This window comes from Salmo salar, chromosome ssa08 (genome assembly GCF_905237065.1).
Source record: "Salmo salar chromosome ssa08, Ssal_v3.1, whole genome shotgun sequence".
NCBI classification, from domain to species: domain Eukaryota; kingdom Metazoa; phylum Chordata; class Actinopteri; order Salmoniformes; family Salmonidae; genus Salmo; species Salmo salar.
This window is the reverse complement of record NC_059449.1, coordinates 11,891,981-11,908,171: the sequence shown is the minus strand read 5'-3', so window position 1 is coordinate 11,908,171 and position 16,191 is coordinate 11,891,981. Positions and strand designations below refer to the sequence as shown.

The window sequence follows — 16,191 nt, the reverse complement described above, 5'->3', positions numbered from 1 at the left end:
ACTAGTTAATCAGCCAGCTAACGTTGGCTAGCTAGCTTTCCTGCATTGAACCCCACTCATTCCTGAATGTCCGCTTGCGTTAGGTCATATTTAAATGCTTTGACGACAATATCAAATATACCCGGAAGGCTTTAGCCTGCTAGCTGTCTCTCGTTCAAATTGTCTCCTGTTGCTCACGAATTCGACAATGGCTGTCATTGTATGAAAAGACACCTCCAAGCTTGTAAAAACGTTGTGTTGAAATGACACGTAGCCAGCTGGCAAAACGAATGCCTGGAAAGCTAGCCATCTACGTTAATGCATCCCTGAAGCTAAACTCACACCTGTCAAGATTCGCACCGAAGCTGTAATTGCCTTTGTCGAATAAGTGATACTGTGTTAAAACGAGCAATGCCGTGTAATTTCTTGGTTAACTATGCAATGTTCCTAGCGACGTTTACTGTGAACCTCATGAACATAAACGCATGTGCATACCGTAATGTGGCCAGTGAAGGAATTCGACTTTAAGCTAATTGTTGGGGGACTAGTTTGCCCTACTTGACAGCTCAATTGGCTGATTAAGACCTTTGCTGATCCTGCAAACCTAGATTAAGAGCATCATCATCATCTTTTTAACCCTTTTACGCCTTGTAAAAGCTAGTAGCTACCGCTGTCAGCTAAATTTGCTTGATAATCTATCACACTCTCCATTTTAGGCCTTGGAAAAACAATAGGCCTAGCTAACCTCTTTCTGATTCTATGTAGGAGGGAGATGCCCCTAACCTCTTGCCAAAGAATGACATTGCTGACCAGTTCAAACCCGTGGTCCCCTGGCCCCACGTGGAAGGGGTCGAGGTGGACCTGGACTCCATCCGACAGAAGAACAGAGGAGACGACAAGCTGGTTCTTGGCAAACCAGCCGGAGGTGCTCAGAACCAGCAGAATGTCATCCAGAAACAGTATGTCACCTTCAAGCCCCACACCAATGTCTACTCGGCACCCGTCCTAAGGAAGGGGACCCTGGGGAACTTTGAGCTCAAGGAGCCGGAGCCCCACGGGGTGCAGGATGGGCCTGGGGAGGGGGCGAAGCCGTTCGTCCTGGGAGCGGAGTACCATGATGCCGCCCAGGCCAGCATTAAGGAATTTGGCTTCAACATGGTGGCCAGCGACATGATCTCCCTAGACAGGACCATCAGTGACATTCGCCATGAAGAGTAAGTAGTATTAAGACCAAGGCCCAATCCAGGCAGATAGACAATATGCTGGGTCATAGTATACATTTTTTTTTTTTAGACCTAGGCCTATTGGAATGGTTTGTGTGTTATGGCAGTTGAATTAGATTGAAGAAGGAATCTGTGACATTCACCATAAAGAGTAATTACAGTAGTAGGCCTTAGAGCCCAGGTAGATGGCTACTGTATGGATTGGTGGTACTGGGTTGTATAGACTAGTAGTCGTCCCTATTAAGGATGTAGCTAGGCCTATCGGAATGGAACGTGTGTTAGGGAACTGTCATCAACTTAATGTTTTTCTCTTCTAAATATGTCTCACTGGGTGTTCCAGTTGAATGTTACTTAATCGTTCCTTTTACAAATGTATATTTTTTAAAGATCATAATGTATCCATGGCTTGAGATTAAGGTCTGAAAGGCACTTGCCCATCAGGCAAGTCAGGAGTCTTAAATAATCTTTTTTTTTTTTGGCCTGACGATTATGATCACTTGCCTGAAAATGTGAATTAACTATTTACACACAAATGCCATACTAGCTGCCCTTTACCGACACAGGGGAGGAATCAAAGACCTGATAGAATATAAAGAATTTTAGTTATCAGAAAAAAATAATTATCAGAGCAGGCTCAACTTGCCGGACTGCCATAAATGGTCTGTCTTTCACTTAAACAATGGGGGGAGGAACCAGAAAGATCAGTTAGGCTATTGGAATTATTTTTACAGTTTTTATTTTTTGTTTTGTTTCACCTGCTCAGTATGGCAACCTAAGAGGAGGCTCAACTTGCGTCACTGTTCAGAGTTCACGTGCCCTAGTCAATGGGGCAACCCTTTATGTCAATCCCGGTACATTTCATTTAGCAGACACTTTTATCCAAAGCAACTTTGTCATGCGTGCATACATTGGAATCTAACCCACTATTCTGGTGTCGCAAGCACAGTTCTATACCAGAAGGGCTGGTATGACAAGGGTGTGGGTCCAGCTTTTAAAGGTTGGTGGTGCAATGTTAACAGAACAAAGGCCTACCACCAGTCCAATAGTAAAGCAATTCTTTGGTAGTCAAACTATTCAGTTGGTCCATTATCAAATTGTATATATTGTGTGTCACAAACTCACACCTTGAGATCCGAGGCGTGGCTTCTCTATTCTGTTCGTAGTGTTTGAGTCATATTAACATTTTATTTTGAGAAGAGTTACACATGCTTACATTTACACACCAATTAGGCTATAGGCCTAGGTGTTCTATTGAAGATGTTTTTATCAAGTAAAGTCTGGGTAGAATGTGGAAATGTAGCATCATTCTTCTAATAATGGTAAGATTTTTATTTATTTTATTTAACCTTTATTTAACTAGGCAAGTCAGTTAAGAACAAATTCTTATTTACCAAACCACATGACCTTTGTTTTGGCGGTGTTCAGAACATGGTTAAGGGTAGAGAAAGCTTGTTGGACACTGAGAAAGCTTTGTTGTAGAGCATTTAACACAAAATCCAGGGATGGGCCAGCTGCGTATAAGACCGTATCATCTGCATATAAATGGATGAGAGAGCTTCCTACTGCCTGAGCTAAGAATGATGCTTGGAAGAATGCTGGCTTTCTATGCAACACCTTGATTGAGTTATATACTGTAAGACGCATTGTCTGAAATGTGCTACTCAATTTAGGACGAGGTAAGCCTATTATACATCACAAATTATACGCGTGGTCTGATGGCTCGCAGTAAGGTTTGTTTCTACTAGTGTTAATTTTGGCAGCAAATGGTGACTGAAATATTTGTCAAACAACTATTTTTCAGTGGCAATTGACGAGACTATAACTGACACAAAAAAATGTATTTCACTTGACTAAATCGAGAATTCTCTGACCACTTAGTGGACTGGGAAAGAGTTTTTGGACCGATCGCTTCACCTTCGCTAACCTGCCTTTTTAGTAGCTACCCTTTGCCTGGTTGAGAAACACAAGCCCAAAAAACAGCATTGAGTTTAATAATAAAACGGTCTAGGTGTGTTTTTCTGTCCCTTGAGTAGGCTCTAGAAGAGTAGGCCATCTTTGAATTTGTAGTCTCACTCAGCCCTCCCAACCTGGGACTCTAGCCCCTCCCTCTGCAACTGGATGCTGTACTTCCTGACGTGTCGGCCCCAGGTGGTGAGGGTAGGCAACAACACCTCCGCCAGGGTGACCCTTAGCACGGAGCCCCTCAGGGGTGTGTGCCTCATCGACTGCGTGGTCGTGCACAACTCCAACTATCAAGTTTGCTTAAGACACAACGGTGGTTGGCCTGATCACTGACGGAGAGGAGTCAGCCTACAGGGAGCAAGTCAGACTTAGCAGTGTGGTGCCAGGACAAAAACCTCTCCCTCAACATCAGTAAGACCAATGAGCTGATCATGGACTATAGGAGAAAGGGGAGAGCATGCCCCCATCCACATCAATGGAGCTGTTGTGAAGTGGGTTGAGAGCTTCAAGAACCTTGGCCTCCATATCGCTAAGGACTTAACATGGTCCACACACCCGCACAGTCGTGAAGAGTGAACTGCAGCGCCTCTCCCCCCTCAGGAGGCTGAAAAGATTTTGCATGGGCCCTCAGATCCTCAAAGTTCTACAGCTGCACCATCGAGAACATCTTGAATGGCTGCCTCACCGCTTGGTATGGCAATTGTACTGCCCTTGACCGCAAAGTGCTACAAAGGGTGGCGCGGACAGCCCAGCACATCACTGGAGCTGAGCTCCCTGCCATCCAGTACATCTATACTGAACAAAAATATAAACACAATGATTTAAAAAAAAAAAATGTTTTATTGAGTTTTACAGTTCCTATAAGGAAATCATTTAATTGAAAAATTCATTAGGCCCTAATCTAGGGATTTCACATGACTAGACAGGGGTGCAGCCATGGATGGGCCTGGAAGGGCATAGGCCCACCCACTGGGGAGCCAGGCCCAACCAGTCAGAATGAGTTTTTCCTCACAAAAGGGGTTTATTATAGACAGAAATTGTTCTCAGTTTCATCAGCTGTCAGGGTGGCTGGTCAGACGATCCCACAGGTGAAGAAGCCGGATGTGGAGGTCCTGGGCTGGCATGATTACACAAGGTCTGCTGGTTGGACGTAATGCCAAATTCTCTAAAATGACATTGGAGACATTGGAGGCAGCTTATGGTTGAGAATTCTCTGGCAACAACTCTGGTGGACATTCCTGCAATCAGCATGCCAATTGCACACTCCCTCAACTTGAGACCTCTGTGTTATGTGACAACTGCATATTTTAACATGGCCTTTTGTTGTCCCAAGTACAAGGTGCACCTGTGTAATGATCATGCTGGTTAAATGAAAACAAATTTGTGCACACAATTTGAGAGAAGCTTTTTGTGCGCTCGGAACATTTCTGGGATATTTTATTTCAGCTCATGAAACATGGGACTAGTACTTTACATGTTGCATTAATATTTTTGGTCAGTGTATATATCAGGCGGTGTCAGAGGAAGGCCTGAAAAATTCCCAAAGACTCCAGCCACCCAAGCCATAGACCGTTCACTCTGCTACTGTCCGGCAAACCGTATCAGGGCATTGTCTCTTGGACCAACAGGCTCCGAGACCTCTTCTACCCCTTAGCCATAAGACTTCTAAATAGCCAGACTACTAAATAGTCAATTAATGGTACCCAAACCATCTCACACTGTCATTCTCACACCGACACAACACAAACTTACACTCATTTGCTGCTGCTACTGTTTTTTTATTAGACTCTTATCTATCCTGATAGGCATACACTACTGCCTTTTGTGTGTCCATATCTATGTCTAATACCTCTTATTACATTGACCTGGTACTCCCTGTGTATATAGCTCTATTCTTGTGCATTTTATTCCTTGTTAGTTACTATTCTTTTTTTTATACTCTGCATCGTTGGGAATGGTTCGTAAGCTAGTATTTTACGGTTATGTCTACACCAGTTTTATTCAGTCCATGTGATAAATTAAATTTGATTTGATGCATTGAATTTCAATCTACAATGTTAATGTTTTTCAGCTGAACGTAGCCCTGTTAGCATTACCAGTGCTAACATTTTGGTGGCACAGAAAGAAAAATGGATAGCAAACAACTTGACTACTTGCCACTATGCTTTATCTGACTGGGTAAATCATTTATTTTGAGTTCATGTGGACCCAGTGACCCGACTTGAGCACTGGGCCCCGGACCTGAGCACAAGGGACTTGGGAATCTACTACATCTCTGGGCAATACAGTCATTAGCTCCCGTTCTACTTTTAGACCTCAATGTGGCTGGTGCGTCTGTGGAACGTTGATAACAATGATGTGACTGTGATGGAGCAGATCATTTTTATATATATATATATATATTCTTACTGTACATGTTTGTCATTTCTGATGTTAGCGAGAATAGGAAGTTATGCAGAAAAATGTTGGTAGAACAAAGCTATAGGTTTGTGCACATGCAAGTCAGGGATATGTTTACTATAAGTTAGGTTATTGTGCAAATGTATTTGTTTTCAATAAACATTGGAGACTAAATGGTCAACAATCTAAGCCAACCCAGGCTGTTTTGCCCCATTTAGTTGCGCACATGTCAGTTTTGTTGCTAAACAACCAACCCGTCTATGAAGATTGAGGGGAAAATATATGTAAGTTGCTGCTACTACCAGCAGTACTATACCTGCACCTGTCGACGACACAAGTTGTTCTGCTTCCACAAGCACATCCAATGCTAGCATCAGTAATTCTACATTTGTTGTTAGCCCAGCTAGTATGGCCACTGACAGCTGTGAATCTGATGCAGCCGAAGAGCTACTGCCCCCTTACCCGGGAAAGCACCGAACAACAGACAGGGACGTTGGCCTATTGAAGAGGCGCAAATATGATGAGAACAACATTGATTTGGAGTTCACTTATATTGGGAGTAGTGCCTTTCCTCAGCCACAGTACTTTTGCGCATAACACACTGTCTCACAACTCGATGAAACCTTCACTCTTGCGCAGACATTTAGAAACGAAAAATAAACCACAGGAGTTTTGAGCAAGAATTAAGACTACTTCTGAGTAGTAAGACGTATAAAAGCAACAGATACCATTAATAAGAATGGACTGAAAGTCTGTGGTGAGCTAGCGAGTGGCTAGGACAGGCAAGCCCCATACTATTGTGGAGGACTTCATTCTTCCTGCTACTGCTGATATGGCTGGGACAAGGCCAAAACTATACAGACAGTGTTTCCATCAAACAACACTTTCATTATGCAACAGTGACATGGCAGGAGATGTTTTTGAAACAATTACTGCTTCGCATGCAAGCCAGTGAGTTCTATGCGTTACAGCTGGATGAGTCAACAGAAGTGGCGGGCCTGGCACAGCTCCTGGTATATGTCCGTTACGTTTATGGGGGGTCAATTTAAGGAAGACATCCTCTTCTGGAAACCAGGACAACAGGAGAGGATATTTTTAAAGTACTGGACAGCTTTGTGACATCAAATGGACTTTGGTGGTCAAGATGTGTTGGTATCTGTACTGATGGTGCAAAAGCCATGACAGAGAGACATAGTGGAGTGGTAACGTGCGTGCAAGCAGTTGCTTCCGACGCCACTTGGGTACACTGCAGCATCCACTGAGGGGCTCTTGCTGCCAATGGAAATGCCTGACATCTTTGTTAAAGCAAGGCCCCTTGACTTGTATTTTCTGCATTATGCAATGATATGGGCAGCGATCATGTAACGCTTTTACAACGTACAGAAGTGCGCTGGTCATCAAGGGTTAAAGTATTGACACTTTATTTTTTTAATTTTTTTTATTTTTTTAATTGCGAGACGAGCTTAGTTTTATTTTACTGACCATTAATTTTCACTTGTCATCACGCAAACAGTCAAGACGAGTTTCTCACACGACTGGCCTATCTGGGTGATGTTTTTTCTCGCCTGAATGATCTGAATCTGGGATTACAGGGACTCTCCCCAACTATATTCACCGTGCGGGACAAAATTGAGGCTATGATTTTTAAAAAGTTGGAGCTCTTCTGTCTGCATTAGCAAGGACAACACACAGGTCTTTCCATCATTGTATGATTTTCTTTTGTGTGCAAATGAACTCAAGCTTACGGACAAAGTCAAATGTGATATAGCGACGCACCTGAGTGAGTTGGGTGCGCAATTACGCAGGTACTTTCCCGAAACGGACGACACAACTGGATTTGTTATCCCTTTCATGCCCTGCCTCCAGTCCACTTACCGATATCTGAACAAGAGAGCCTCATCTAAATTGCAACAAGCGGTTCTGTGAAAATTTAATTTAATCAAAGCCACTGCCAGATTTCTGGATTGGGCTGCGCTCAGAGTATCCTGCCTTAGCAAATCGCGCTGTTAACACACTGATGCCCTTTGCAACCACGTGAGAGTGGATTCTCGGCCCTTGCTAGCATGAAAACTAATTACAGGCACAGACTGTGTTAAATGATTTAAGACACACTCTCTCAATACAACTCAACATTGCAGAGTTATGTGCATCCTTTCAACCATTAACCTGTGGCGAGTTATTCACAATTTTTGATTAACAAATACACGTTTAGATGTAAGATGGCTAAATAAAGAGCAAGATTATTATTTGTGCCCTGGTCCTGTAAGAGCTCTTTGTAACCCAGCTCGTGGGAAGTGACAAACTCACACTCCTTATGTTTTAATAAATGTATAGTGTGTGTGGCAGGCTTACAATGATGGCAAAAAAACATGTGAGAGTGTGCTGACCTTGGTGCTAGAGGGGGTACGCAGCTGTAGCTGTTCAAAGGAGAGCTCTATGGACAATTCCTTGGATCTTATCTAGACGTGTGTGTGCCTTTTTCCAAATCATGTCCAATCATTTGAATTTACCAAAGGTGGACTCTAATCAAGTTGTAGAAATATCTCAAGCATGATCAATGGAAACAGGATGCACCTGAGCTCAATTTCGAGTCTCCTAGCAAAGCGTACCTATGTAAATAAGGTATTTCTGTTTATTTTTTTTATATATTTGCAAAAAATCTAAACCTGTTTTTGCTTTGTCATTATGGGGTATTGTGTGAAGATTGAGGAAACATTTTTTTTAAATCCATTTTAGAATAAGGCTGTAATTGTAACAATGTGGAAAAAGTGAAGGGGTCTGAATACTTTCCGAAGGCACTGTAGGTAGGAGCGAGCAGCAGCTCATCTTTGGTAGAGCGCTCGCCTTGCTCCCTATGACTGTCAAACAAATGGTGATTTAAAAATATATATTTTTTTGAGTAATGCAAAGTAGTATAGTAGTAACGCGTTACTTTCCAAACAAAGCAATATTGTAAAGTAGCTCATTAAACAAAATTCATGTAATGGGTCATATTGCTTTTTCAAGTGACTTATCCTATTAGCGGCATTATTTAATTTCAAACTTCACATTTCTCTACTTTAGTGTAATTATCAATATCTGTAAAATGCCCTCTAATTTCTTTCCAGCTCTGTCACACTAGGCCTTGTATACTGAACAAAAATATAAACGCAACATTTAAAATGTTGAGCTGAAATAAAGAATCCCAGAAATGTCCCATATGCGCAAAAAGCCTATTTCTCTAAAATGTTGTGCACAAATTTGTTTACATCCCTCTTAGTGTGCATTTCTCCTTTGCTAAGATAATCCATCCACCTGACTGGTGTGGCATATCAAGAAGCTGATTTTTAAACAGCATGATCATTACACTTGTGCTGGGGACAATAAAAGGCCACTCTAAAATGTGCAGTTTTGTCACACAACACAATGCCACAGATGTCTCCAAGTTTTGTGGGAGCGTGCAATTGGAATGCTGACTGCAGGAATGTCCACCAGAGCTGTTGCCAGAGAATTAAATGTTGATTTCTCTACCATAAGCCGCCTCCAATGTTTTTTTTGGGAGAATTTGGCAGTGCGTCCAATCAGCCTCACAACCGCAGACCTCGTGTAACCACACCAGCCCAGGACCTCCATATCCGGCTTCTTCACCTGTGGTATCATCTGAGACCAGCCACCCGGACAGATGAAACTGTGGGTTTGTACAACCAAAGAATTTCTGTACAAACTGTCAGAAACCGTCTCGGGGAAGCTCATCTGCGTGCCTGTTGTCCTCATCCGGGTTTTGACCTGACTGCAGTTCGGCATCGTAACCGACTAGTGGCAAAATGCTCACCTTCAATGGCCACTGGCACGCAGGAGAAGTGTACTCTTCACAGATTAATCCTGGTTTCTACAGTACCAGGCAGATGGCAGACAGTGTATGGCATTGTGTGGGAGAGCGGTTTGCTGATTTTTGTCAACGTTGTGAACAGCGTGCCCCATGGTGGGGTTATGGTATGGGTAGACATAAGCTACGGACATCGAACACAACTGGATTTTATAGATGGCAATTTGAATGCACAGCGATACTGTGACAAGATCCTGAGGCCCGTTGTCGTGCCATTCATCCACCGCCATCATGTTTCAGCATAATGCACAGCCCCATGTCGCAAGGATTTGTACACAATTCCTTGAAGCTGAAAATGTCTGCATACTCACCTAACACGTCACCCATTGAGCATGTTCGAGATGCTCTGGATCGACGTGTACGACAGTGTGTTGCAGTTCCCGCTAATATCCAGAAACTTCACACAGCCATTGAGGGGTGGGACAACATTCCACAGGCCACGATCAGCAGCCTAATCAACTCTGTGAAGATGTCGTGCATGAGGCAAAATCGTGTTCACACCAGACACTGACTAGTTTTCTGATCCACGCCCCTACTTTTTAAATTGATCTGTGACCAACAGATGCATATCTGTATTTCCAGTTGTGAAATCTGTAGTTTAGGGTGTCATTTATTTCAATTAACTGATTTCCTTTATATGAACTGTGACTTTTTTTGTCCAGAGTATATCATGGTTTTACCAATGCTATGCGACGTGATTTTAATCCCTGTAACAACACTGGTTAGTATGCATTGATGGAACTCTTTAAGGTCAGGTGACGATGTAATAACATGAGGGGCAGTCAGACCTCTTTGCCAGTGGGAGCCCTACCATAGAACATCAGCGTATATACAGAAGAGCAGTCCAGCCAGCCAAAACACACGCAACAACATAAATCCAATTGACCTGCATTATGGCTTTAGTTTATATCAGAGCAGATTAGAGAACAGTCATAGCAGAACAAATGAGGAATGGAGGCTAGGCTGTCCCATGGCTAGGTCAACCCAAGGTTCTCAAGCTGAGGGGAAACCTTTTGGATTTCATTTGCATGGAGTTGTTTTGGATTCAGTGTATAAACGAACGTATCAGATCGCCTTGTCCTCCTAACCCTGGAAGTAGAGCGCAGCTACAGATTCTTTTCATTACTGGAGATGCGTGACTGATGTCCCTATCCCAATAGTACAGGCTATGTTGCCAGTGGTCTGGTTCTTGATAAGACTGTTACGTAGGTTTTATTACTGTACACTAGCTGATTAGTGTTCTGTAGAGTTGTTTGTGTAGCAGTACATTTCAGGTACTGAGTGAAGTTTGGTATAATGGGAATATCTAGCTGAACAAAAAGGAGCAGTCGTAGGTCAAGTTAATCGCAAGTCAAGTTGTAACGGAGACGCCTCCAGAACAAAGAGAATGTCTAACTGGCCTCTTGGAGACAGGCCCTTTTTCGTCTTCTAATCAGATGGCACCAAATGTTCTGGAAACACCAGCCTGAGAGGCTTGCAGTTCAAAACCAAGGCAGCGGCTTTGTCAGCTGCTACATAATCGGTGTCCACAGAAGGTCATCAATACAACCGTGAATAGTCAGTGTGTCCTTGTACCTCCCAGTCTGGCGTCAATCACTATCAACCGATATGAGCATAATCCATAACAAGTCTAGTGACCAACCCTCACCTTGACTGTCACAGCTAGAGCACTGGAAATGTGTGTTACAGAAATATGCTAAACATTGTGTTAATCACTCTTAACTAAATATGATCTTTAATTTTCCATTTATATATGGCCAAACCAGGGGAGAACGACTGCCCTCTCTCATTGAAGCCATGGAAGTTCAAGGCAACAGTGGTATGGGAGGCATTTGTTAGCAGAAAACAGGATTCCCCAATATGTGAATGTCTTTGTGTAAAAACATTTTTGGAAGACCATGGTACTAGTAATTGCTTCTAATACACCAAATGTATGTCCTTGAACCATTTTTTATTTATTTTAATCGCACACAGAAGTATAAGGGTCATTTAATTGCTAATGGCAGCCTGCAGTACCCTGGTCGGTCTTCAACTTGAGTTACTCGATGAGAGGGCGCAACGTCACTTCCTGGAGTAGCTCAAACGTTTCAGGTTATGTCTCCATGAGACGCCATCTTAACAGATTTCAATTGGCTTCTATGCGCTATTGAGTCTTCACATAGGAATGAATGGCGTCACCTCATCGTTTTGTCTGTGTGCACACATTGGGCCACACACACACTGTCACTGATCAACTCACAATGGACTAATACTGTGTGGAGAACAAACAGGCAAAGGTGTATTTCTCCAGCCTTTCATCTGGCCGCGGGGCCCAGTGGGAACACAAAGGACACATTTGAACAGTCAGCATGAGACAGGACAGGCATCCCTGGTTGGACGCTACAGTACAGGCTTTAGGTTATGTGGCTGGGGTGCTGACATCCACGTGGACTTTACTATAGCCTAGTCAGTATGAGAGATAATGGATGCTAGACTAAAGAACAGGAGTGAGTTGTGGCTGGGCTGGGCCCTCTTTTTTTGGTTTGGTGCTTCCTAGGAATGTAGGACAACATACTGTCGACTGATGACATTAACTGTAGTAGGTGTGAGACTGTTGCTGCACCCAGACCAGGGGTGTAGTGGAGGGTGAACGTCTCTTTCGCAACTTTCTATTTGTGAAATGGCATTCACGCACTTTAACCACTACATCACTGCCCCAGACCTAACAGTTGATATTAGACCTGCATGTCTAGACTGCATTGCCTAGTTGGTCTACATCGGCCTTCCCTGTAGCTCAGTTGGTAGAGCATGGTGTTTGCAACGCCAGGGTTGTGGGTTCGTTTCCCACGGGGGGCCAGTATGAAAAAAAAAATAAGGGAAAAAAATGTATGAAATGTATGCATTCACTACTGTAAGTCGCTCTGGATAAGAGCGTCTGCTAAATGACTAAAATGTAAATGTAAAAAATGTACATATGTAAACCGTTCCATGATATATGGGCAGCTGTACATTATTCTGTCAGTTTGAGGTTGTTGACAGCCATGTGAACTGCACCGTGTTAGGAAAATAGAACTCATGTGGACTAACCAGTTAATGACAAAGTGCATCACTTGCTGTGGCTTGAGCTGCTCTGTACAAAGACGGTCCTGATTGACACACTGCTATTCATGCCCTTCTGTGGATCAGTGCACAGCAGATGTAGGCAAAGGTGTAACTCACACCATTAGGGGGGCTCCCGAGTGGCGCAGCGGTCTAAGGCACTGCATCTCAGTGCTTAGAGGCGTCACTACAGATGCTCTGGGTCGAATCCAGGCTGTATCACAACCGGCCGTGATTGGGAGTCCTATAGGGCGGCGCACAACTGGCCCAGCATCGTCCAGGTTTGGCTGGTGTAGGTCGTCATTGTAAATAAGAATTTGTTCTTAACTGATTTGCCTAGTTAAGTAAAGGTTACATAAAAATGTAAATGGTGTAGAGCGGCTTTGCCGCATATATATTTTGCAAAGTAATTGCCAAACATTAGAAAATATTTATCTGGAATAGAAAGTTGTTTGGTCAATTTGAACATTATTACCCTTTTAATAGATGTTCACGATCATTTGTCAATATTTATTTAGCTTAATCTGTGTTTGATTACACAAAACCCATGTGGCTGAGGTGGATTGGTTGTACTTCAGTTGTGCAATCAGGATGTGAATGTCTCAACACAGGATCTGTCGTTCCCGTTTTGGACACAAGATGGCCCACTGCAGTCACTATTGAGCAGCCTTGTCCATTACTCTTAATTTAACCCCGTTCAGGACATTGGGTAAGACTGCAATTCAGTGGCAGGAACTCATTTTTATTGTTATTTTTTTTCATGGCAGATAAAGTTAGACATTCTCAACTCTCTGCAGAGGGGCTGAGTTGTGTTGCCTATGTGTGCATGCTTGGCCCCAGTCCCATAACACGGTGGGAAGAAGCCAAGGATGTTCAGTATTTTCACCACAGCTCTGGCTCAGCTGCCCTCTCTGAAGCGCGAGCCTGTATCAATTAGACTAGTCCCGAGACACGGCCGTAGGTCTACAGACAGCACTAGTTGTCAGCCTGGTATAAATAGTCAACCGGGTAAGCGTTCAGTCTTTTCCATGCTGAACAGTTCATATCGTGTTTCTGCAAAATCTGAATGTATCCAATATCCACACATGACACTAGCAGTACAATACTGTTAAGTTATTCACTTCTAGAATTTGTGTAAGCCTTATGAAAACATTGCTGTTACACCCTTAGCCTCCTCCTTAAATCATGACTTTAAACACTTAATTGTTTTTAGTGCTGTGATTTTTCATAATTGTTCTGTTGACAGAGCATATGCGTGTGGTACTTTACATGTGACTTGGCCGTGGCCGACGTGTTCCAGGCTTCATGTTTGTGTGTGGTTGAGAGGTAGGTTAGTAGCTATCTGTCATACATTAGTGTTTCTCTGGGAGGGTGACTGGGTTAGAGCTGCCTAGCCTGGAGGGATCATGTCAGCAGAAATGTGGTGAAACAGTCTCCATTTAAGATTTCTGCGAGGCGCTTCACTTCAAGGCTGCGGCGGTGTTTTATAGGCAGGAAGATGGCTGACCTTCGCTCAGCACAGGACCCTCTTTCCCTCTACACACACGAGCATACACTTGTTTTAGATCTATTTGTCAGGCGCACACACACGTACTGAAACTCACATGAAGCCTCAAGTGCGACAAGTAACCTTCACAGACTGTGAGTTGAGGCACCGGTGTTATTCATTAGTGTTGCTTTTGTCTTCCCCTCCGTAGAGCTCAGCACAGAGAGAACTGTTGTCTTTATAGATGCGTGATGGATGTTTCCACACACAACGATCACTCTTCAAGCCTCCAGTCTGCATCCTGACTGATATGTTGGCTAATAATCTTAGCTAAATTTTGCATAATTTATGTTCACGTCATCTGTCCACAAGATGAGTTGGCGAAATGCTTGCAAAATCCGTATGGAAGTTTTGCGATTGTAATGCCATGTGGAGAAATTCATGACCTTTTACCAGGAGTAGTGAGTTCAGTGTGTTGTCATGCTGAGAACTAAAGTCTTTGGAACAGACCTTCCCTCTCTCACACAGCAACCCAAGCCATTCAACTGTGCCCGCTCCCTTGAGTTAATTAACATCAGGTCCAAGACCATCACTGGGTATGTTTCTATTTGTGTCGTTTCAGATGGGAATGAGTGAGGCTTTCGTGGAAACTCATGTAGGCTAACCGCTGTTCTGCAATGGATCCCTGTTGGACTTTTTTTCCCAGAAAACACTCCACACAGTCAGAGCAAATTACCCATAGGCCTAGTGAATATTCATGAAATGAAGTGCAGCAACTTCAAAATTGTTCTCAAATGCAGTAGATTTGAATACAGCCATAGAGCTTACCCCATGTGTAGACTATTGCACAGTGTTTACAAGAAGCTGATATAACTAATGCTTTCCTCCCCTGCACTTCTAACTCATGGACGCCTCAACTCAAAACACAAGCCAGCATACTGTAGCTGAAGGATAAGCCATTAGTTACACTGTTAAACACGGAGATGGGTTGGGGATGGTAAGCGCACTGAATCCCAGTTCAGTAGAAGATCCCCTCTAATCTTTTCTTTCTCAACTTTCTATAAGCCTCTCCAGGGAGACTTCTTAAGTGGCACCCTATTCCCTATATAGTGCACAAATATTTTGACCAGAGCCCTATGGGTCCTGTTTTAAAAGTAGTGTATCATTTGCCATTTGAGATGCTACCCGTCTGTCTTCAGTGCCTCCCTCTTTTGGCCTTTCCTAGCCTTTATTTACTGTTGAAGCATTTTTGTGCAGGTCATAATAAAGTGGCAGTCCAAAACCGCCCTGGCTGTAAAAGTGAGTGACGTGAGGAGGTGCCTGAGGATCTTTATCTGTTTTCAGGCCTGGGGAGGCTGAAAGACACTTTCCCTTAATGGAGCTGTGAGCTCTCAGGTTATATTAAAGGTTTGGTCAAACAGGACTGTAATCTGAGGTGTTTATCTGAGTTTTGGTGGGTGAGAACCAGGAGGACAGGTCAGAACAGGAGCCGTTCTGCATGTTACCGCAGGGGAGATGCAATGGGAGCAACACACACACACACTAACACAAGGATTAACATTTGCAATGCAAAACACATCCAAAACATACACGCGTCACAATGCACACAAACCAGCCAGGCGTTTCTTAGAAAGAGAAATGTTATAATCATCCTAAACAGGAAGTACCGGTAGGCAGACCTGTGTGATTCACCACAAATGAAACCTCCCAGAGATGCTCTATAAACTGTTCTCAGTTCAGTCTCTAAGCCTTAACAACCCCTCCCAGATACTCTCGATCTGCTGTGCTGCAAACTGTTTTCAGTTCAGCCCAGACCTGACCAACCTCTTACTGCTCACTCCGTCCTGAATTCCGCATATCACTGATAACGCTCAAAGTTCTTGGGTCAAGTGACCTCAGATGCCTCGACGCTCCGTCTTTTCCTTTCGGGTTGTCCCCGAGGCAGATTACTTTGCTAGCGCCAAGGGCTCAAACCAAGGCTAAAAATAGACCCTCAGTATGCCACACCAGTGTCTGGCCCGGCCTCTCTCTCTCTCACACACACACTCAGCTGTATTAACAGGGCAGTTGGATGGCTAGTTGTAGGGCAATTGGCTGGCTTGAAGCCTATACGTAGGCATGGCATGTGGCAATGGGAGGTAGTGAGTACTGTTGTTTTTGCAGTAGAAGAGCAGCAGAGACTTGTAGTGAGTGAGTAC

At 43.6% G+C, this 16,191-nt stretch overlaps 1 protein-coding gene across 2 annotated transcripts in view; it reads left to right on the top strand.

Moving 5' to 3' along the window:
- The window catches only part of LOC106610172 (N-acetylgalactosaminyltransferase 7), a 29,101-nt gene that overhangs the window by 613 nt on the left and 12,297 nt on the right, over window positions 1-16,191 (top strand). For both annotated transcript variants that reach the window (XM_014209363.2, XM_014209362.2), the window contains exon 2: window positions 745-1,193. In XM_014209363.2, the coding sequence (XP_014064838.1) occupies window positions 745-1,193 (449 nt within the window). The remainder of the gene's footprint in view (window positions 1-744; window positions 1,194-16,191) is intronic.